Here is a 24,353-nt window from a genome sequence, read left to right as displayed (position 1 = left end):
CCCGCAAACCCCAGATTTTCTTTTCTCTTTTGCAGGGTAATTTTACAACATATTCACTTCATTGCAAAAAGTCTTTTACCTCTTCTGCAGCAAGTTCATACCCATCTGGGTTCAGTGAAGGCAGAAGGTGAATTCTAGTGTTGTTTATCAAAGTCTGGATCCTGGGGTTCCCAAGGAGATATTCAGAGCACAAGTATTGTGCAAGGTATATTAACAATTCTTTTCCAACAACTTCATTTCCATGCATGTTTCCAATATACTTAAATTCTGGCTTCACTGTGAAAAGATGGAGTAATGAGATGATTTGTTGTAATTCTGAGAACATTTGGATGCCTTCCCAAAGCCGTCCAACGCAGATAGCTGACAGATGAGTCAGTGAGTTTTATTTACAGTAATTTAACATGCATTTTCCTGTAAACATCATGTCAATTCCAGATCCATTTGCACCAACTTCAAGTCAGTTAACAAATTAAATATATTTTCTTTATACAATAAAGTGAACTATTTGTTAAGAATTCACAAATGTTATGAGGCAATCACTGCGGTTAATGATGAGAACAGCTAAAACTAACTGTAAATCAGAGTATTTTCAGAGGACTGCAAACAAAAACATCTAGGAAAAGAATAATTGGCTCAGACATCAGCTAGACTACACTGTGATGGGATCTATCAGGCCTTCTCTACGCTCTGCTGGAGGCATGAGAGTCCTGACACTCCGTGCCCAAGGAAAATCCATCTACACCAGGTGACCAACAAGGCAGTCCTCCAGAGACGTAGAAGGGCCAGAAGGAAATATTGACCTATCAAGAGTCAGCAGGCCAATTAGGACGTTTGGCCAGCTTTTCCTTGAGGGCAGAGCTGAGTGAGACTGGGACACAGAGGAGCACCTAAGTGCTAACCGAGAGCCCAGGCCAGGACCTGACTCTAAGTCCAGCAAGTAAGCACTTGCATTCTGAAGGATTTTTTCTTCTTTGTTTAAAGTGGCAGACAGCCGAATCCTGAGCTGCTATTTTTCTTTGGAAACTGATGCCCAGCTTACTGCACAGGTTACCCTACCTCAAGCAGGTGGCCAAACTGTGCAGACCAAGATGGGGAGTGGATGTAATACAATGTGTGGCGCTGAAGGAGGCGCTACAGAGCCACCTTGCCTGCCACATGCACACATCACCATAGAGTCTGAAACCAAGTATACAACAACAGCATGTATATAGTATTATGGCCTTGATTCTCTGTTAGACCATCCCTGTGTTTGGAGCAGGAATCAGGTTAGGGTGCAAATGTAGCTTTAAATTCTATTCCGGGGCCTATGACGCCACTGGTGTAAGTTAGAGTAGCCTCAGGACGCCCCTATATTATGCTCTGCATCTCATGGTTCCCTATGGGTCATGGAAACTAGAGCATAGCTGTAGTGCAGTGCATTCTAGCCACACCCCTTCCCTTTTCCCAGTCAGCATCCTCATCTTTCTCTCTAACCATAACAAACTCTGTATGCCTGAAGCAGGGAGGAGGGATGGAGTCGAGCCTTCATACCAGCTTTACATAGGTCATGAAGGTCTCCTGCTCTGGGAGTTATTTTTGCCCTCTTAAAAGCCCCGTTATGCTGTTCAGAATGGTGTAATTGCCTGCTAATGTATCATTTTTACGATAAAACATGTTGAATTATGGTTTTATTTTAAAACATGTTTATTTACTGGTTTGTAGGCTACCTAACCATTCAACTGGCCAATGGAACATTATAGTATTAAGGACAGTGCTCCTACTGTTCCTTTAATTGGAGGTGAAAGATGGCCTAGTGCTTAGGCTTCTAACATGGGACTTGGGAGATTCAGATCCCTACTCTGCTACAGACTTCCTGTGTGACCTTTGATAACACAGGGCTCTTCAATCTATCAGAGAAAGGTATAACAAGGTTAAATGGCTGGAAGTTGACGCTAGACAAATTCAAACTAGAAATGGGGTAAAATATTGAAGGGGGGTAATTAACCATTGAATAAACTTACCAAGAGTAGTGATGTATTCTCCATCACTGGAAATTTTAAAATCAGAATTGGATGTTTTTTCTAAAAGATATGTTCTAGTTCAATGACAGCTATTGGACTTGAAGCCGGAATTAATCTAGGGAAGTCCTATGCAGAAGGTCAGACTAAATGATCACAATGGTTCTTCTGGCCTTAAAATCTATTAATCTATAGGGAACATGATAGAAGTTCACCATATCTCACCCTAAGAGGCTAGCTGTCAGAGTTATGTCCACACTGCAGCTGGGAGCATTATTACTCACTCAGGTCATGGTGTCCAGGATTGGTTGAAAACTCAATCACAAAAAGGTCTTTCCCTTCAAAGCTACGGCCAATGCTGTAAGTTCTTGCAATGTGGGAGCACCTAGAAGCAGTCTTCTTCAAAATGCTCACCATTTTGTAATACGAATGATGGGTGAACTGAATTAAAGTTGTAGGCACCTCCACAAGTAAATCTTCCTCAGCTAATTCTGGCTCCCCTGCAGAGAAAAATTATAACTGCAACTAAGTGAAGTCAAAAAGTTTGTGCCGGAGTGGGGTTATCAAGATACAGTGAACAAACACCTGCCCCTCTGTTCATAAAGCATACATTTCCAATAATAAAAAGTATGGAAATTAGAAATGACCTGAATCAAGACATTAGATCTGAACAATAACTTCCTCCATTTGCTCTTCCGTGTGAGGTAGAATCATAGCATCATAGAATCATAGAATATCAGGGTTGGAAGGGACCTCAGGAGGCCATCTAGTCCAACCCCCTGCTCAAAGCAGGACCAATCCCCAACTATGTTAGTCCAAGTCTCCAAAACTAGCTACTGCACTTGCACGGTGACAGATGTTTTAAGATGTGCAGCCATATTTGCTGTGAGCTTCACCAGCTAAAAACCAGCCTGTAGTACACAGGTAAACTTCAGCCTTCAGCATAGAGACTGGTCCTTTAAATCTATTGGATCAAAGTTATCCTTGGTGTAACTCAACTGACTTCAGTCACCTGCACTATATACCACTAAACAAAAAAATAACATTCACAAAGGCAATTTACCTTCCATGAGCTAGTTAGTATTGTGCATTTCCTGTTGTTCTAAAATTTCAGGTAAGATTTTAAGATATAATACAAAATCTGTCGATATATTGTAGCGATCATGGATAGTTTCTTATGATGTGCCTGTATAGCTTCAGTTCTTACCTCGTAGCTTTGCCAGTGGATCAAAACAACCTTCTTCTTCACCAGCAAAGAAGCGATCACAGTCTAAGAAGTAGGGCCAAGCCATGTCTATTGTGTCAAATGCAGGAAGGCAATTTTTTCTCAGGTTTTCACAGACGTGTCTGCAGGGCTTTATCATTTTGTCTTTTTCACACTGTGGGGCCAGTATTGAGCAGCTCAAGAGTCTCAGATCAGGATTACATTCTCCCTGAAGCAAGTTGTGTAGCACACTCATGAGAATATATTCAGAGCTGAATTCAACCACTTCTCTGGACTTCTGATCCAGCAAATTAGGATACATTGTTTTGGTGTAGGGAACGTCACCACAAGAGCCTAAGGTGATGTCCACGCATTTTGCTACAAGAAATGATAAGACGAACATGTGAAAAATACCTTGCTAATTAATCACACTGAATCCAATACAGCTGCTCAAATAATATGTATTGAATAACAGGCTCAGTTAAGTTAATCTATTTGCTGTTCACAGATTGTATGGCAATTGATCACAATATTCTCAGATATATTTATTGTTTGAAACTATTTGCGAAATGATTCTTAGTCAGTGGCTTGTTTGTGAGTAGTTCATTGCAAGGAGCCAGTATTCAAAATTTCAATTAGATTTTCAATTTTTGTTGGTCACATGGTCATATTTCTGTTCTCTGATTGGCTGAGTCTAACTTTTAAAATCAGATTTCTGGTGTATTTACAAATTCAAAATTTGAAATAGTTAAATGGACAGATTCTGGCCACCACAGTGGGTGCTTTGAGAGTTTGGATGCCTGCGGACTCCCCTGTCATGTGGAATCCCCCTGGGGCCAGAATAGGTAGCATGGCCAGAGAAAACAGTTGAGATGGACAACTGGTGTAAGTTAGAGTAACCCCAAGACTGCTCTATATCACACCAGGGACAAGAGCTTGAGCATATCAACCCCAGCATGGTGGAGCTGAAAAGGTGGCTGACATCTGCCTTCTACCATACATTTGTACTGTAGGATATGGGCTAAAGCAGATTCATTTAAAAAATTCTAGCAAGTAGAAATGTTTTTGCAACATTTAACCAATTAAAAAAACAAAAGGATAAACTGGTATTTATCACGTATGGTAGAGTTATTGGATACTACGACACTGGGCAACTTGGATGTCCAAGTCTGAGTCTTACACTCTGTGCTGAGGTCCCAGGCTGGTACGAGATGATATCACAGTAGTGGAAGCAAACTCTTGCCCTGGGAGAGAGAGAGAACATCTCCCATTGCTCTCTAGTACCTGACTAGGGCCAATGCATGGAGCAGTATTGCCAGGGTCCAGGATCAGCTGCATCCAGCTGAAGGAAGGAATAACAAGGAAATAACTAGGAAATACTCAGGGTGCTGAGAGCCCTGGGAGGGGCAGGTGGGGAGAGAAAGAGAAGCTATGCCATACCTTTTCCTCCTGTTTGGCATTGTCCTGCAAATAAAGAGAAAATAAATAGGGATTAGCATCATGAACAGGAGAGAAGGGCTGCTGCAATACCTGTCTAGTACTGTAGTTCTTGCTGCATCTCAAATGTTTGAACTCAGAGTTAAACATGTCTAGTTAAGAGACTTTTTACAGACGCAAAGGTATGTGGCAATCAGTTAATGGCCTTGAATACCAAAGGGAAACACAATGCAATATTACTGTGGCTTGTGCGGAAGGAAAGGAAAAGTTCAGTGTGATGTCAAAACCTCCGCTCTCCTGTGTCCCGCTGACATTCCAGACAGGAAGAATATGACCATTATTGTCAGGAATATCAATCTAATCCAGTGGTTCTCAAACTGGGTCGGGACCCCAAAGTGGGTCATGACCCCATTAATGGGGGTTGCCAGGGCTGGCTTAGACTTGCTGTGGCTCGGGGCCCAAGCCAAAGCCTGAGGGATTCAGCCCTGGGAGGCAGGGCTCAGGTTATAGGCCCCCTGGCTGGGGCTGAAGCCCTTGGGCTTCAGCTTTGACCCCTTCCCCACCTGGGGCAGTGGGGCTCAGGCTTTGGCTTTGTCCTCCCCCCCGAGTGGTTGGACTCAGGTGGGCTCATGTTTCAGTCCCCCCTCCTGCGGTCATATAATAATTTTTGTTGTCAGAAGGGGGTTGTGGTGCAATCAAATTTGAAAACCCCTGATCTAATCTAATGTAATCTAAAGCATTTATATCATGCTCAACACTGTAGTAACTGAGCTCCTAACAAATCTATCAACACCACAATATATAGGCCCGCACATGATCTATGTCCCTTTCTCTCTAAAGCAATTAGACATTTTTTATTTTAAATCTTCCACCACCTCTTCTACCTTTTTAACTTTTCTAACTTTGGCAACTAAGGCAAAATGATGGTACTAAAATAAGACTCAAACCGTTGGGTTTTTTTCAGTGCCCCATTGGAAGTAACAATTATGTGCAAGCCTCATAAACATCAAAGAATATGTTTTCACTGGTGTATATTGGGGATCTAGCCATGTAGCTGTAGTCAGTGGGAGACTGGCAGCTAGCTCGTCATGTTTGTTCTTATAAAACCAAATGCATTATGTCCACTAAGAAAAGCGTGAATTACTACTCCCACCATATTTAACAGTTATTATCTGAATTCACTCTGTTAATCACTCTCTGGAAACCAACTAATTTTTCACTCTCTGGAAACCAAAGCAAAATCATTAACATGAAAACAAAATTAGTCCTGGAATTTGATCTTGACAATGGGTAATTTAATGGGAAATGAGTCTGGTTATGTATCCTGAATTATCATCAACTAACATTACTCTGTAAAGCATTTCTGCGGCTCTGCGCTATTATAAATATTTAATTTTTGACACCAGCAATTAGTGGTGACCAATAATCTTGTGGTAACTTTTTGAATATATACTATTCATATAGGCTTTTTGTCCTGGCTTGGTAGATAATGGTAATAACAATAAACAATAATTAGTGCATCTATATCAGAGGTGGGCAAATTACAGCCCGTGGGCCACATCCGGCCCGCGGGACCCTCCTGCCCGGCCCCTGAGCTCCTGGCCTGGGAGGCTAGCCCCCGGCCCCTCCCCGGCTGTTCCCCCTCCCCCACAGCCTCAGCTCACTGCGCCACCGGCACAATGCTCTGGGCAGCAGGGCTGTGAGCTCCTGGGGCAGTGCAGCTGCACAGCCCGGCCTGACCCGGTGCTCTGTGCTGCACAGTGGTGTGGCTGGCTCCAGCTGGGGGCGGGGCTGTAGCAACTCCAGCCACCAGTGCTCCAGGCAGCGCGGTAAGGGGGCAGGGAGCGGAGGGGTTGGATAGAGGGCAGGAGTGTTGTGGGGGTGGTCAGGGGGCGGGGGTGTGGATAAGGGTCGGGGCAGTTAGAGGGTGGGGATCATGGGGGCAGGGGTCCCGGGAGGGCAGTGAGGAAGGAGAGCGGGGGTTAGATGGGGTGGCGGGGGGTAGTCAGGGGACAGGGAGAAGTGGGATTTGGATGGGGCAGAGGTCCTGGGGGGGCAGTCAGGAATGAGAGGAGGGGTTGGATGGGGTGGTGGGGGACAGTCAGGGGTGAGGGTTCCGGGGGCGGTCAGGGGACAGTGAGCGAGGGGGGAGGGTGGATGGGGCAGGGGTCCCGGGGGGGGGGCAACAGGGAACAGGGGAGGTTGGATGGAGCAGGAGTCCCGGGGCGGGGGCCGTCAGGGGGCTAGAAGCAGGGGGGGATAGGGGGCGGGCACTGGGCCATGCCTGGCTGTTTGGGGTGGCACAGCCTCCCCTAACCGGCCCTCCATATAATTTCCGAAACCCGATGCAGCCCTCAGGCCAAAAAGTTTGTCCGCCCCTGATCTATATAGTGTCTTCTAGCAGAGGATTTAAGTGTGCTTTCATTAACTCAGCCTCACAATCTCCCTGTGAGGTTGTTATTATTAACTATAGTTACAGTTGAAGAAGCTAAGGGACAGAGAGACCAATTTCCTAATTTTTGTATTGAGACCCTCAAACCTGCCTCTTGCATCCACAATGTTATGACTGGAGGTAACTGTGGGTGCATTTTGTAGCATATAGGATGCAAAGGAAAATCAGGTGTTCAGATATTTCATACTGGGAAATGCACCAGGAATTATTTCTGCCTATATAATCAGAGGACATTTTTCAAAATCAAGCCTCAAGAGCCTCTTCTCTGCACTCACAGAATGGACCCATTTCCCACAGTGATTATTAGCAATAGTTCCTTTGTTTCATGGGTTACCTGTTAGGATGGATGAGACAAAAATCATTTCCAGAAAACGATTGTTCCCTGTCCACGCTAGCAGGTCAATCAGGTTCAGCATCAGTGCAGGGGGAACTGCCACTGACAACCATTGGTGAGTGTAAGTAGGGCTTGTGTGACTTGCCCAAGTTCATGTTCTTCATTGGTCTTGGTCCATAATCACAAATCCCCTGTAATAGGGTATATATGGCCCTTCGTGACCCCCTGCTGGAGGCCGGGGCTGGCCTGAGACCAAATGGCACCCCAGGCGAGGAGCATCTTCAGCACTCTCCTCCCCCTATTTGTTAAATTTTTGAATGCCTTATTTTTATTGCACCTGTAGCCCATTTCATGACTTGGATGCATGATTTGCATGCAGATTTATCCATGGCATATAAGAAGATAAATTTGCACACTACAATCTGTAAATCTGTATTTATTCATGTCATAGATAAGCAAATAAAAATTTGTTTCTTCTAAGCTTACAGAAACTTTTAAATTTTAAGAATAACTGAAATGTACTTGAAACTGTGATGAAATATACAAGAAATTGAACTGTGCACCAACATTGGGAGGACCAGTATTAAATAGCGTTACAGTAAGTGTTACAGTAGATTATAGCCTTAAAATATTAACCCTACTCCTTTAGTTCAAAAGGTCACTTTTCTCACCTTTACCCTCACAAACTGAAGCACAGCATCAAAGAGATCCAAAGACTGGCCAATGGCATTTTCAAGCAATAAAATAGCAAGTGATGTCAGTCTCTGGTCATCCATCATTGATCAAAGATATGTTTTAATGAGCCTGAGCTTTGAAAAGCTGTGCTCACCACTCACAAATGTGACCGGCAGCATGAGCAGAATCCTCAAAGCTTTCCACACATTAGGAAAAGTGTCCTTCAGCTCTGCATCATGAATGAATTGTAGAACTTGGAGTGGAGAGTGCTTCTCATGTGGCAAAGCATGATGGATGTTGTCCAATTCGACATAGAGGTTTTATCGTTGACATCCGAACATTCCCCATGTGTCGGCATCTGGTGAAACTCCATACAATTGTTCAAGAGTATTTTCCAGGCCACCAGCGGCTTGTTAAGGTCATACAAAAAAAAAAACCTGGTCTTTTTGTGGTGCCTCATTTGTCCAAACCTGTCTTTGACGGACATTCGAGCAGTGTCAATACGCAAGCAAAAAAACTCCCTCTTGGATTTTTTCATCAACCCATCTCTGCTCTTGTAACCAAACTGTCTGTTCTTCCGATGAATACGCATTTCCTTGCAGATAGGCTCAACTCCTAAGTTTGCCACCATTTCTTTGGCAGCAGTGATGACATCTTTTAATCCATTATTTCTGTAGGCCACAATGAAATCAAGGCAGCTTCTCATCAAAGTAGTAGCAGTCGCGATGTCCATTGACTGATTTTGTAATGTCTTGCCAACAACATTTACTTGGAACAAGATATCAAGATATCGTGCCAACCCACAATTGAGACCAGAAATTTAAAGTCAGCTATATAGTTTGCCAGGCTTTGCACCTTGTCTCAGATTCCAGCCTTGGCTTTACTCAACTGCGGCAGTTACATCAGGGCAATGTAAACCTCAGTCACTTGGTACCTCACTGGCCTTATGCTGCCAATGTGGCTCTCCCAGCAAGTATCATTTAGCAGCTGCATGGTCAGATTTGTAACATTGTCTATGAGACTCCGCAAGCTCAGATAAAAGGTGCAGGGCCTTAGCAGGTCAGTTCCTGACTGGGACCAAAAGGGTGAGGAAAGGTGCTCTACTCTGACCACAGGAGCTCATCTGGCTACATTTACTATTATTGGGGGAGTAGTAATTACCGGATATAAAGGGACCAGGTGGGAAGAGGCCCAGGGAATGCAGTAGCAACTAATCAAAGGAAGCAATACATACATGCCTGCTGTTCATAGGGTCCCTCTGTGGGGATCCAGAGTAGTGGGCAGGCCTGGATTTCCCCACTGGCCACTGGGAAAATGGCCTATGCCCCATGAAAGAGAACATAAGAACGGCCATACTGGGTCAGACCAAAGGTCCATCTAGCTCAGTATCCTGTCTTCCAACAGTGACCAATGCCAGGTGCCCTGAAGGGAATGAACAGAAGAGGTAATCATCAAGTGCTCCATTCCTTGTTGCCCATTCCCAGCTTCTGGCAAATAGAGGCTAGGAACACCATCCCTGCCCACCCTGGCTAATAGCCATTGATGGACTTATCCTCCATGAATTTATCGAGTTCTTTTTTGACCCATTATAGTCTTGGCCTTCACAACATCCTCTGGCAAGGAGTTCCACAGGTTGACTGTGTGTTGTGTGAAAAAATACTTCCTTTTGTTTGTTTTAAACCTGCTGCCTATTAATTTCATTTGGTGACCCCTAGTTCTTGTGTTATGAGGAGTAAATAACACTTCCTTATTTACTTTCTCCACACCATTTGTGATTTTATAGACCTCTATCATATCCCCCTTAGTCGTCTCTTTTCCAAGATGAAAAGTCCCAGTCTTATTAATCTCTCCTCATATGGCAGTCGTTCCATGCCCTGAATCATTTTTGTTGGCCTTTTCAGAACCTTTTCCAATTCCAATATATCTTTTTTGAGCTGGGGCGACCACATCTGCACATAGTATTCAAGATGTGGGCGTACCATGGATTTATATAGAGGCAATATGATATTTTCCATTTTATTATCTATCTCTTTCTTAATGATTCCCAGCATTCTGTTAGCATTTTTGACTGCCACTGCACATTAAGTGGATGTTTTCAGAGAACTAGCCACAATGACTCCAAGATCTCTTTCTTGAGTGGTAACAGCTAATTTAGACCCCATCATTTTATATGTATAGTTGGGATTATGTTTTCCAGTGTGCATTACTTTGTATTTATCAGCATTGAATTTCATCTGCCATTTTGTTGCCCAGTCACCCAGTTTTGAGAGATCCTTCTATGTGTCTGACAATTTTGTTCCTTACTATCGTTTCAACCATTTTCCCGGTATTGAAGTCAAGTTTACTGGCCTGTAACTGCCCAGGTCACCTCTGGAGCCCTTTTTAAAAATTGGCATCACATTAGCTATCCTCCAGTCATTTGGTACAGAAGCTGATTTAAATGATAGGTTACAGATGGCAGTTAGTAGTCCTGCAATTTCACATTTGAGTTCCTTCAGAACTCTTGGGTGAATACCATCTGGTCCTGGTGACTTATTCTTGTTTAGTTTATCAGTTTGTTCCAAAACCTCCTCTAACGATACCTCAATCTTGGACAGTTCCTCAGATTTGTCACCTAAAAAGAATGACTCAGGTTTGGGAATCTCCCTCCTATCATCAACCTTGAAGACCGATGCAAAGAATTCATTTAGTTTCTCCGCAGTGGCCTTATAGTCTTTGAGTGCTCCTTTAGCACCTCGATCATCCAGTGGCCCACTGGTTGTTTAGCCGGCGTCTTGCTTCTGATGTATTTAAACATTTTTTTGCTATTACTTTTTGAGTCTTTGGCTAGCTATTCTTCAAATTCTTTTTTGGCCTTCTGAATAATTTTTTATACTTCATTTGCCAGAGCATATGCTCCTTTCTATTTTCCTCACTAGGATTTAACTCCCTCTTTTTAAAAGGATGCCTTTTTGCCTCTCACTGCTTCTCTTACTTTGTTGTTTAGCCTCAGTGGCTCTTTTTTTGTTCTCTTACTATGCTTTTTTTTTTTTAAATTGGGGTATACATTTAAGTTGAGCCTCTATTATGGTGTCTTTAAAAAGTTTCCACACAGCTTGCAGGGATTTTACTTTTGGTGCTATGACCTTTAATTTCTGTTTAACTAACCTCCTCATTTTTGTGTAGTTCCCCTTTCTGAAATTAAATGCTACAGTGTTGGGCTGCTGTGGTTTTTCCCATGCCACAGGGATGTTAAATTTAATTATATTATGGTCACTATTACCAAGTGGTCTAGCTATATTCACCTCTTGGACCTGATCCTGTGTTCCGTTTAAGATGAAATCAAAAACTGCCTCTCTTCTTGTGGGTTCCAGGACTAGCTGCTCCAAGAAGCAGTCATTTAAGGTGTCAAGAAACTTTATCTCTGCATCCCATCCTGAGTTGATATGTACCCAGTCAATACAGGGATAGCTGAAATCCCCCATTATTATTGAGTTTTTTATTTCAGTAGCCTCTCTAATCTCCCTGAACATTTCACAGTCACTGTCACCATCCTGATCAGGTGGTCGGTAATATATCCTTATTGCTATATTCTTATCATTCGAGCATGGAATTACTATCCATAGAGATTCTATATTCAATATTCTGTGGATAAAGAGACAAGGCTTGTTTAGAAGCCCAAGTGAAGGATGGGATTTAAAAGGCCCAGAGACTGGGTTTAAGACCCAGGTGAGGGCTGACAGTTAGTTGAACTCTTTACTACCCCGGAAGGGGTTCATTCCTTTTTGACTGTATGACTTGGCTGGAGGGCTGAGCCACCAAAGACCCACCTAATGAGGTTGGCAACCTACAGGGGGGGAAAAAATTGCAGCACCACACCGATCCCATAAGGGGCACTCAGGAGATGTGAGTGTCTCTGTCATATTCCCCTTGTGTTTTTCTTTCTAACAGACCTTGATCATTAAATGAAACAGTTGGGCATGCACACTTTGTCAAACTCTATTCCATCGCTGACCAGGAACGTTGTACCCATCAGTCAGTGTGATATGTGGCTTAAAACTAGTATCAGTGGAAACTCACTATTCTTCCCATTCACCTGCAGTAAAAGGTATTCTAGCAGCAACTGGGGACAAGAGGAGAAACCCAAAGAGAAAAACATAGCAAGCTGAAACTGCTATAATACTGCTGGTTCCTTCCTTCCTGGCCATCCAAGAAGCAGCAGACTTGCTAAATTTAGCAGCTACCTAGTCCCTGCTCGGCTGGCCATAAGGAAAGTTGCCATGATGGCAATTGATGGAAGAGATGGAAACGCTCACCAAGTCATATACAGTGGCTGGATTCACACAAGGGCCAGATAATTTTGGGAGCAGTAATATATGTAAATATATATTTTATGAGCGGGGTAAACTAGTCTCATGCTTCAGAGCATAAACTGATTATCTACAGAAGTCAGGAGGGCTTCCCTCCCCCATTATATACAACACTGAATATTTGCTAGATGCCTTATGGATTGTTCTTGGACTTCTTTTCTTCACCTGAAACTTCACATACTGACTAGAGTTTGTCAGAAAACAAATTCTCTGGCCCATCAACAATGTTGAGATTTGGGGGGTTGAGGGGAATCATCACATCTCGGGATGAAAAGCCAAAATTTTGAAATTTTTCATGGAACAAAATTCTATTTTTTTTCCTCAGGTCAATCAAAAATTTGTTTTGATAAATTTGAACTGTTTCATTTCAATTTCAAACTTTTTAATTTTTAATATAAAATAAAGTAAACTTAAACCTTTTTGTTCTGAAAATATTGAGAGAGAACATTTTAACATTTTCACAATGCTTTTCCCATTTTCTTATAACAATTTCATCAAATCAATACAATTTCTCACAAAGAATAGGTTTTGTTAAAAAAGCATTTTCTGATGGAAAACCGTTTTGATGAAATTTTTCCAACTAGCTCTAATGTTGACCACTGTTCGGTAGGTTTCAGAGACTTGATGATTCAGAAATATGATCTCCTACAACAAACTCTGTGGCATATTCCCATGAAAAATTAGCTAATTAGGTAGTTAAGGTTAGATTAAGTTACTTCTCATGCTGTTGGTTGGGCAGTATGGAGGACAGCCAATGCATTATGTGTCTCCATCATTTTCTGTCCTGATCCAGATAGAGCACATTATGGGATAGAATGCCAACTGTTGACATCATTCTGCCATTGTGTTTTAAGTCTTCCAGGAGTCTTTTTCCATCCTGCTTTCATTGGGTCAAAGTTAAAGGTGATTCTCACAGGGAAGTTGGAAGGCATTCTGAGCAAATGACCAAAACGCCTTAGAGAGCGTTGGGTCACCATTTGAGAGAACAGGACTTCATTAGTTAGAAAATGGATCTCTTCCTTCTACTGGAATCCATACCATTTGATGCTTCATCTGTGTCCAACTTCTTTTCAGTGAGAGGCCTTTTTTCAGTCCCATCGGTCAGAATACTGACCATCAAAACATTATATATCCTCAGCTTCATCTCTGTACGTATCAGGGTGTTCAGTTTGCAAAAGACATTTCTGATGAGGCACCCCATTACTGATGACACTTTGCAGTGTGGGCTTCAAGTTTTTTCTCAGTGCCACCCATGTTATTAACAGTAGAGTGGAGATAGGTGATATCACCAACAATCTTGACTGGGTGGTCACCCACGAAGGGGCTAGTGCCTTCAGTGTGTTCAAAATACCTATCAGGAAGAATTTTGGTTTGATTACAATTAATTTTGAGGATGACTTTTGTCACTGACCTTCCTAGGGCTTTAATTGCTGCAACTAGCCCATCCATTGATTCAACAACTAGCACTATATTGACAGCAAAATCAGTGTCAGTGAGGTTCCTCATCAAGGGGAATGCCTAATCTGCATTTCCTTAGTGTGTGGTCTAGCATGTAATCAATGACGGCATTGAAGAGATCTAGGGCAGCAAGGCATCCTTGTCAAACACCTGACCTAATTCAGAAGATGGCAGTTCTTTTTCCACTTACAAGAATGCAGCTTGAGGAGTTAGCAGTAGTTAGAAGACAGAATATTCCACAAAGCTTGCCAGGGAGGCCTACAAATTTCAAGCTCAGCCAAAGCGATACAGAGTCAATCACAACCTTGATATCCAGAAATGCAATGTGAATGGGTCCTTGAATTCTCATGCCTTCTCGATAAGCTATTGCACTGGGAAGATTTGCTTTGTCATGGAATGGCCAGGAGTGAAGCCAGCTTGTTTTGGTCTTCTCTTAACTCCTTAAGATACCATCAGCTGAGACCAACAACAGAGAAGAAAAAACTTTCCCTGGGATGCATAGAAGAGTAATGCCTGAATAGTTATAAAAGTCTCATTTGCTTCCTTTACGTTTGCAAAGTGGTAAAATATTATATTATTTTGATAATGAACAGTGTCTGCAGCCACAAAAGAATAGTTGGTCCTGCACTTTTTAATAATGCCACAGGAATTTCACAGATTCCTGCTGCCTTATTTCACTTCACCAGCTTTACAGCACTGTGATTTCAGTGATAGTGAATTCACCAGGATAGTTTTGTGCTAAATGGGTCAACTTGGCAGCAGCCTTAATGTCAGGGTCCAAAGAAACTAAGGTGCATTTAGCAGCTGTCAGAAATGTTCCCTTCAGCCTGCCATGAACTCCACTTTTTCATTGATTAGCTGACAAAAACTGGAGTAGACTACACCAAATGAATGACTTTTCTTGTGAGTGAGGTTGCACAAGTGTTTATAGAAGGGAGGCTACATTGTTCCTGGCAGAAGTTTCCTCGAGTGAGATGGCTTTGGCTTCCAGAAAAACTTTTCAGTTAGTGCACATTGATTTATTATGAGAGTCATTTAGCTTATGACATATGATCGTATCACCTCTCATATGTGATTCTGTTCAATGATGATTAAAATATTAACAGAGATCCAGTGCTTCCTGGCTTTTTGGGATGGAGTAATGAGAGTCATGTCTGCATCAATTATCTGAGATCTAAAGTCTGTTCAGGTGGATTCAGCATCAATATATTCTGATAGCCTCTCCAACGTGTTCAGGATTTTAACTCCATAGTGGTTATGAATGCTATTGATTTCTAGATTAGATAATTCGAATTTTGGTAACCCAACAGTTGCTTTACAGTTGCTCTTTTGTCTGAAACGGAAATTGGTGAAGACTAATTTGTGGTCGGCGTTAGTGAGTGCGGCAGACCAATAAGTACTGCAGTTTCTGATGGATGATTTCATGCAACAAAAGATTATAATGCAATCAATCATCTTCCTTGTTCATTCCATCATTCAGCCAAGTAAATTGGAGATTTTGCTTCCTATAAAACCAGGGGTTCTTAATGACAAGCTCATGAGAAATGCACAACTGTACAAGGCATTTGCTGTCATCCAGGATCCAGGTATCCAAGACAACAGGTCCAGTTTTTTTTCCCATGCTCCACTCAAATTACCAACAGTAGCATTAATGTTACCAAGCAGAATGCTGATTAGATAGATCTATTAATAAACAAATAAAGTTGACACAAAAAGATATTCTAATTTTTAGATAATGAGCAGAAATCTGCTGTCAGTAACACGGATGCAATGCCCAAGTCAAGTTAAGTTACTTATGTCATCATACAAAGGAGATCGTTAGAGATTTGCTACTTAGTTTGCTGTGTTTCTGATAAAGAGATTAGTATTTCATGTACATAAAAACAGAGGACAGAAATGTTGCAAAGCCCATCCCAAATGTGCATTTCTGATTAAATAGTTCTTTGGAAACTATCATGATCCCAAATTCCAATGCTTGCACATAATCAAGAAGTTATGATTCAGCATGGGACAAAAACAATTGTCCAGGGCCCATACTTAAAAATAATCAGGGATGCACTTACCTGGGCCAAACCCTCCCTGCCCGTGAAACAGTCAGTACAAAACTCCATGAGGGCAGCTCCCTGAAGTTGCTGCTGTGCATTCTCCTCCCAGGGGAAGGGTCTGTGGCCCCTAATCCCCACAAAGCCCAAGGATCTGTAGGGAAATAACACAGGTCCTGGGGCTCTGCACAGAGATGACATACTTTGCAGTGCTCCACCTGCTGTGTTCTGTCTCAGTGAGGCTCCTGCACAAGCCGTGCCACTGACCATACCAGATCAGCCCCTCCACACACACTCCATTTTAGAGGCCCATGAAATTAGAGGGGATGCACAGAGCATTGATATCTGCCAGCTCCTGTGGTTAACCCGGAGCCCTGCTCCTAGTGATCCCGTCCTTTACGGGTGTTGAGCAGGGACTTGCATAGGGTGAATGCTGCAGAGACATTGCTCCCTTTCATGTCATTGTTTCCCCAATTTTAGACCCTTCCTCAAACAGAACTGATGGGTACAAAGAACCGATTGTCTTCCAGATCCAGTGTACCCTGTATGTGTTGTGTTTATTGTTATCCCTGGTTGCTCTGCAGGAGGTGCAATAAAGTTTGGGAGAGTACGTCTTGTATTTAAAAATATGGATAAAATCCCACTTTTGAAGAGCTGGTTGGAGCTGCCTGAGTGCTTTCTGTAATATACTCTTCTGCTTTCAATTTGTAAAGGCAAACTTGAAAATCTAGAATGCAGCCATTCTAGTGCCAAGCTTACATTTCTCCCCCTCTCAGATGATTCAGTGGTGAAAGACACAGGCAGCTAGGATTAACCCTCACCCAGCCAATGTGACTCTATAGATATTTCCAGTATCATGGTTTACTTTATAGTGGATTTTAATGCAGTCAGTAGTAAAGCCAATGGGGATCTTGTGTGAAGTCGGGTTGCAGGTTCAGTCCCAGAATTGTTAATGAATCTAGACCCACAGAAGTACCTCAATGTGACAATACAATGGTGTCTTTATGGTTTATTGAATGAGCCAGATTAGATCATTTGTGTTATCATGACTGACGCATCCACTTCTTGGTTCACTTTGTTTCTTTGTGAGTATGAGTTTAAAAGCCTGGGCTCTTTTGTTGGAAATATTCATTCCTTTTCTAGAAGGGTTTATAGACGAAGCATCTGCTTTTCAGAATATACACAAAGCATTTCAAATTCCATGGATATTAGCTTTGTTTTGGGGTTTTTTTGCCAGACTATCTGATTAACCAACTCAGTTTTCACAATTAATGTTTTCCTTGAAACATTATCTAGACAAAAGCTGCTATTAAGCAATAAAATGCAAAAGAACAAATACCATTGGGTAATTCTGCTTTGCAAAGGAAAGCACAGAACAGCAGCTGGAAACAATAAGTGGAAGCCTGCCTAGCTGCTCTACATGGCCACTGATAATAATATGGGGAACTGAAGAGAAAGAAGCCACTTTCAGGGACCAGAACTACCAGTGAGAATGGAGGTGACAAATGCCAAAGGGAGAGGAATTTCCAAGAGACAAGGGAATGAGGCAGCTGGGCAGTATGTCCAGGGAGAAAAGGACTAGGTGGCCAAGCAGTGTGTCAGGGCAGAAGGGAACCAAATGGCAAGACAGCATGTGCAGGGATGAAGGAGGAGAAAAACCCCAGGAAGCAGATAAATGTTTCCTGGAAAATAGGATGAGAGAGGCACAGAGTGGAGCGGGTGTCACAGGGAAGTGATGTGATTGCAAATAAGAAGGGGTAGGCAAGATCATGAATGGCAGGCATGCAATCCATGAGATAGTGTCCTCTCAAGACCTGGTCCACAGTATGAAGAAGTTTGAGAACCTGAGATATAGATTAATGCCTAATCTCCCTTTGCTTTGAAAAATAATTCATAGCAGTATGAGAAGAAGAAGTAATTATCTCTCTCTAAACCATACACCAGGGATCGGCAACCTTTGGCATGCGGTCCGCCAGGGTAAGCCCCCTGGTGGGCCAGGCCAGTTTGTTTACCTGCCGCGTCTGCAGGTTCGGCTGATTGCGGCTCCCACTGGCCGTGGTTCGCCACTCCAGGCCAATGGGGGCTGCAGGAAGCAGTGTGGGCCAAAGGATGTGCTGGCCGCCCTTCCCGCAGCCCCCATTGGCCTGGAGCGGCTAACCACGGCCCGTGGGAGCCGCGATAGGCCGAACCTGTGCACGCAGCAGGTAAACAAACCAGCCCGGCCCGCCAGGGGGCTTACCCTGGCAGGCCGCATGCCAAACGTTGCCAATCCCTGCCATACACATTTGGAGGTTTTCCCCACACACATCCTTTGCTTAACAGTGTTGCAGTTACTCTTTCCCCCAAACCACCAGAGGCATTTGTCTCGCTCCTCTGCAGTCTGAATGCCTTCAGAAACAGGTCCTCGGGTGCTATCCTCCATGTCTGACTGGTTCTTAAAGTCACTCTACAAGGAGTTCTTCCAGCTGAATATTTAAACAGGAAACGACGGCGAAATAAATGCATTTTGGCCTCAGGTAAGGTGCTTTTGAAATCTGTGCTTGGGCAACTACCAGTTAAAAAACAGGGACTGCCAGATTGGCTGGAGCTTTTGACAATGACGCATGTGGCCGGGCTGCTTTTTAACATGCATTTTCCATGAACAATGCTAACTTAGAGGCCTGCAGGTCCTTTCTTTTAATGCTTCTTTCATAAGGGAAAGTTAAATCAGCTCAGCTGCAGGTGAAACAGATTAAAATAACAGGTGAGATGCGGCCAGGGAGCATTCAAAACCCCAACAATTTAGATAGGGATCTAAGTAACATGGTGTTACTGAAGAGGAGGGACAGTCCTGTGGCTCAGGCGTCAGACTAGGACTCAAGTGGTGTGAACTGAGTCCTTGGCTCTGCCACTGTCTTCCTGTGTGACCTTGGGCAAGTCATTTAACCTCTTTGTGCCTTATTTCCCACTCTTCAACTTGTGTTCCTTTCTCTGAGCCTTCAGGCACAGGAACTGTACAGACAGCCTCTGCTCTGAAAAACTAAGCTTTTCAGGGCAGGGGCTGTCTGTTCAGTGACTGGCACAATGGGACTCTGGTGTTGGTTGGGTCTTCCAGATGTTACTGTAACACAAAAAAATAATAGAAATAAACATGGTCTAGCTATATTAAAATATTTCCCCTTTTCACTAGTTTAGGGAAATCAGAAAGACAGTAATGTAGCACAGCAGGTATTGTGGGGACCACAGAAATCTGCAAGAAATATCAGTCAAATCTGATAATCTATTTATATTTTAATAGCTAGGATCTCAGCTGAGGCCCTGGATCCAAATAGCCTGAAACTCTGGTGGTGATGATTAGAGAAAATCCAAATCTGGATCTGGTTCTGAATTATGCATTTCTTCCCCAGGCCTGATTCTCCCTCTCACACTCATGTAAATGAGAAGTACTCTCATTTAAATCAGTGGAGCTACGCCAGTCTACAAATGCTCTAAGAATAAGATCCCAATCTCTATAATGGGCAAAATTATTATAAATCCTCAAATTCCAATTATCTAGAATTCTGTGAAGGGAAAGATGGTTTCTAAACTCTTGATCCAGATAAAAATTGAGTATGCTTGAGCCAGTAAGCCCATTGCTAATACGCCACTTGAAACTTATGGTAAAGGTGTGTTTCTTCTATACCTGCTTGTAAACTGGTGCCCTCTCTTCCCAGCCCAGATAAGTAGTCAAGTCACTCATGGTCCCTTCTCCTCAGGGACCCTTTTGTAGGAACTTATAGAAAACCCAAAACAAAACAAAAACAGTAGTAGCAAAGGCAGCAGCTACCTTCAACTGCCCTGTCCCGACCGAGTTCTCCATACCTGTGGGCAGGGCTTCAGCTCACACCCAGCTGTTTTTCCCCCTTGCCACCTTCCAGGCAGCCCTTTATGTTTTCCCCGCTTCCTCTAATAGGTCAGGGTTAATTGACTGCTGCCTTAACCCCTTAGGGTCTGGGCTAAGAAATGCCCTTGTACCCTGTTACTCTCTCTCTCTCTCTCACACACACACACACATACCCCAAGAGTGTGGCAGAGAGCAGACCGTCCTTCATGCAGAAAAATACCTGTGGTCCCTGGGCTGTCCCAGGCCTAAGGTTCACCACAGAAGAAAATGGCTGCAGGGCCAGATGCCAGTGTGTAAGTCTGGCATTGTAATCGTTCATAGCCTGTAACCATTTGAGGGGCACATGGTCCGTGAATACTTCTTCTCCTGAGGGAGAAGCTTTCTACTGAGATATACGATGGGGTGTTCTCCATCTTCCACCACCTGCATGGAACCACCTTAAGGAGGCATGTGTTTGTAGTATGAATTCTTTGGTAAAATCCAGGCTCAGCAGCACCGGTTTGCTGCAGAAGATGTGCCTGAGCGTGCCAAATGCACCTATGTAGCCTGAAGCCAACCTATCCTTCAGGAGGTCCATGGGGGCGGTGAGGAGTGGGAAACCCAGGGACAGACCACATATAGTATCTTGTTAATCCCCAAAACGAGTTGACCTGCCTTTTGGTGGTTGGGAATTGGGCACTCTAACAGGGCTGTTCCCTTGCTGGCTAAGGGTCAGATTCGTCCATTCCCCAGGGCGCATGCTAAGTATTTTGTTTCGGCACAACCCACCTTTCACTTTGCAGAGCTAGCTGTTAGGCCTGCCTCCCTTTGAGACTGCAGGACAGTGGCGATCCACTTGAGGTGATGTTCCCTGGTGCTACAATAGACAACAATGTAATTGAGATAGGCCTCTGAGCACCGCCGGTGGGGCTGCAGTACCCTATCCATTAACCACTGGAAAGTGGCGGGAGCCCCCACAGCGTCCAAATGGGAGAGTTCAAAACTGAGAGAGGCTAAAAAGGGTGGCAAAGGCTGTCTCATCTTTAGACTCTGGTGCCAGTAGCCTTTTATAAGATCTAGTATGGTTATTAAGCAGGCCCTACCCAGCCTTTCCAGCATCTCATATATTCTGGGCATGGGATATGTTCTGAACCTCTACACGACATTAACCTCTCTAAGATCAATACAAAAGGGAACACACTTGTCAGGTTTGGCTACTAAATCAATCAATGGGGCCACTAAATCAGTGGGGCCACCCCATTCACTTGGTGACTCCTTGACTATCCCTACATCCGGAATTTTCCTTTCTGTACTTAACATCTGGGATAATTTGTGTGTGGTGCTCAGTGAGGTGCGTCCTCCCAGGCTTGATGGTGATGATGTCGTAAAGGCTCTGGATTAGCTTGCGGGCTTGATCTCTGGATGGTGAGGTTGTCTCCCAGAGTTACAGCAGGACAGACCCCACCTCTGGTATTTGAGGGCCTTAGTCTAGTTCCTGTGGACTGGGTGGATAAACATGGCCTTTCAGCCATTCCAGGGCTTCAGTAAGTTCACATGGTCCATCTGGATGCCCTGTCTCTTTCCAGCTAGCCAAATCTCATAATCTTTCCCCACCCAGCACTATCTCAAAGGGGCCCTGCCATTTAGCCAGCAATTTGCTCTTGGCGCTAGGTAGCAATACCAGGGCTGGGTCCCAAGGCTGATAAACCCTCTGCCTCGCAATGCTCTTGTAATACTGCTCCTGTGTGGGCGTCACAGCCTGTACATTTCTGCTTGGCAAAGGCCCTCGTTAACTACAGTCTCAGAAGATTCAGGACATATTGGACGGCATTCTCAGCCTTAGTCCCCTTGATCTTGCCAGGCTCCCTACACAAGGAACAGAACTCCATGGGGCGGCCTTCCATATAGCCACTTGAAAGGAAAGAACCCCGTAGAAGACTGGGGCACCTCCCTGAAAGCAAACATGAGCTGTGGCAGTACTCTGTCCCCATTGTGGGATTCGGCTGTGATGAATTTGCACAGTATTCCCTTTAGGGGCCGGTTACAACACTCCACCAACCCTCCTGTTTGGAGCCGGCAGACTGAGGTTCTTATGGACTTTGTTAAGTAGGGAGCAAACTTCATGCAGTAGCCTTAACATGAAGGTGGTGCCTTAATCAGTCAGCATCACCCTGGGGATGCCTACCTGAGAAAACGCCTTTAGCAACTCATCTGCAACCATTTGGGCTGACACTGACTGCAGGGGAATGGCTTTAGGGTACCAGCTGGTGTCGTCCAAGATAAACAAATAATATATAGCAGCACGCCCTGGCCATAGGCTGAAGGGGCCAGATTAAATCTACCCCAGTGCAGTCAAATGATATATCTACCAGGGAAGGAGGAACCAAGGGGGCCCTTTGAATAGATTGGGGACTCATCAGCTGGCATTCAGGACAAGAGGTGCAGTAGTCATGGAATCATAGAATCAAGAGTCCTTAACCTCTTGACATATCTCTAGCCAAAAGAAATGAGCCCATACCCATTTCTGGTTTGGTTTGGTTTTTCACGCCTAAGTGACCAGACCAAGGTATTTTGTGGGCCAGCCTGAGGAGCTGGGAACCAGCAGTTGTGACTGGCATATGCCAGTTTGGACTCTTTGACCACCTGAATCAGAACATCTTATTCAAGTTCAAAGTGTGGGTACTGTGCATCCTATACCTCATGCACCAGGGTCCTGTTCACCCTGGCCAGATGCCCATACAAACAGCTAAATACTCCATCATTTTGGTGTTCTTGAACAAAGTCACTGAAGTTGGTGAGAGACTAATTTTCCATCAACAGGATCACCAAAAGTAATAACCCTTGTGTGGATCTATCAGGGTGTCCAAATTACTCTGTGTCACTGTGCTCTTCTATATTTGTTGCACTGGCTCTGGATCAGGATCTGTAGGGCCCCTGGGACCCTGAGTTGCCCTAGCCTGTTGTATCTGGAAGTCTGACCTCTGCAGGGTTACCTACAGGGGATTTGAACCACAGTGGGTGGCAGTGGATTTATGGACCCACCTCCTCAGATCTTATGTGGTAGTACAGTTTGCTTCTGGGCAAGATGGCGCTCCTTATGTGTTTTCTGCATTGGGGTAGTCAGGATTAGCAAAGTCAGCAAAGTCAGGATCAGCAAAGAGGAAGCTCCTCTAAGCAGTATATCAGCCTCCTCCTACGGGCTGGGATCCAGGCAGGGTCCTGTAGCAGGCCCATTACCGGTCCCCAGACCCGACCCAGCACCACTGGATATGGCAATTCTTTTGACCCAGCCACCACCAACTTTGCAGCTCTCCTGTTTATGGGCAGCTTAAGTTGGATAGTGGGAAATGGTTGGAAATACCCATAAATACAACCTATCAGCAATACCCTCCCGTCCAATCCTTGGGAAATTGGGTCCCAATAGCTGCTCATGGAAAAATGTCTGGCCAGAGCTGGAGTCAACCAACCCCATTGACTGTAATGGGGATAACTAGAGCACTGAGCTCCCTGAAGAGTGCTGAGGTCTTGGAGGAGCAGGCTATGACATAGTCACATTCCATAAGGGTGCAGAAGCTGTAGCCATGGCCATCCTGCCCACAGCTGAAGCAGATTTGAGCTCCTTCCTGTCCCTCAGGTTGTACCAGTACCCCTCTGGTCATCAGCAAGGAAGCAGATTCTGCAGCTCCTGTCTGCTCCCCTTCTCTCACCGGCCCCTTTAATCCCCACCCAATTTACCCTTTGGGGACCATTGCCCCCAAAGGAGGAGTAGTCTCCAGTGGGCAGGGGGGGTGGCTGTCCCAACCCACAGAACAGCCTTCCCATGACCCTCTCAAATCCCTGCATTGTCTCCTCTTTCATGACACCAACACCTTGCAGGGGGAAGCCAATGGACCCACTTCTCCTGATTCAGGTCAGACAGGTGACCCACAGTCTAGTTCAGCCTCCAAAAAGTTCTCAACCGAACGCACTGCGGTCTCCAGTTTGGCTGCCCCATGCCAGTAAATCCACTCCTGGGGTCCCAGTAAGCACGACATGACAGAACTACTTGAGTATCACCTGCTCGATGATTTCCCTGGGGAACTCAGATTCTGGCCTTAGCCACCAGCAGCCAAAGTCTAGGAGGCATTGTGCAGCAGCCCAGGGGCGAGAGCCCAGGGTGAAGGCTTCAGCCTGGAACCGTGGGTAGTACCTCTCCACAATGAGACCCAGCTGGTCCAAAATAGCAGCCTAAGGGCTCTATAATCCCTGACCATAGTGCAGTCTTAGGCCCTGAGCCTCCTGTCAGATAGGGGGCCAACTGGAGGGACAATTTCCCCTGGGGCCACTGGTGTGCCAGGGCCAGCCACTAAAATATCTCCAAGTACCCTTCCCAATCATCTTCCGGCCCCATCTTGGTCAGGGCCCCTTCCCCTCTCACGTCTCTATGGACTATGCATCTACCTCTACTCCTTGGACTCCAAGGGATCCCTGGTTCACAAGACAGAGAATGATCTGCTGCAGTTGGTCCATAAATCGCTGGAACTGGAGTTGCTGCTTCTGCTTCACATGCCATTGGAGATGGGAT

At 44.5% G+C, this 24,353-nt stretch overlaps 1 protein-coding gene across 1 annotated transcript in view; it reads right to left on the bottom strand.

Annotated features, from left to right (window-relative positions):
- Positions 1-24,353, bottom strand: part of CPZ (carboxypeptidase Z) — a 56,885-nt gene that overhangs the window by 28,137 nt on the left and 4,395 nt on the right. Inside the window, exons 2-5 of the mRNA XM_077814662.1 lie at positions 4,642-4,665; positions 3,205-3,579; positions 2,282-2,497; positions 80-276 (exon numbers count right to left, since the gene is read on the bottom strand). Of these exons, the coding sequence (XP_077670788.1) occupies positions 80-276; positions 2,282-2,497; positions 3,205-3,579; positions 4,642-4,665 (812 nt within the window). The remainder of the gene's footprint in view (positions 1-79; positions 277-2,281; positions 2,498-3,204; positions 3,580-4,641; positions 4,666-24,353) is intronic.

Source organism: Eretmochelys imbricata, chromosome 4, assembly GCF_965152235.1.
Source record: "Eretmochelys imbricata isolate rEreImb1 chromosome 4, rEreImb1.hap1, whole genome shotgun sequence".
Classification (NCBI taxonomy): domain Eukaryota; kingdom Metazoa; phylum Chordata; order Testudines; family Cheloniidae; genus Eretmochelys; species Eretmochelys imbricata.
This window is presented reverse-complemented; position numbering and strand designations above follow the sequence as displayed.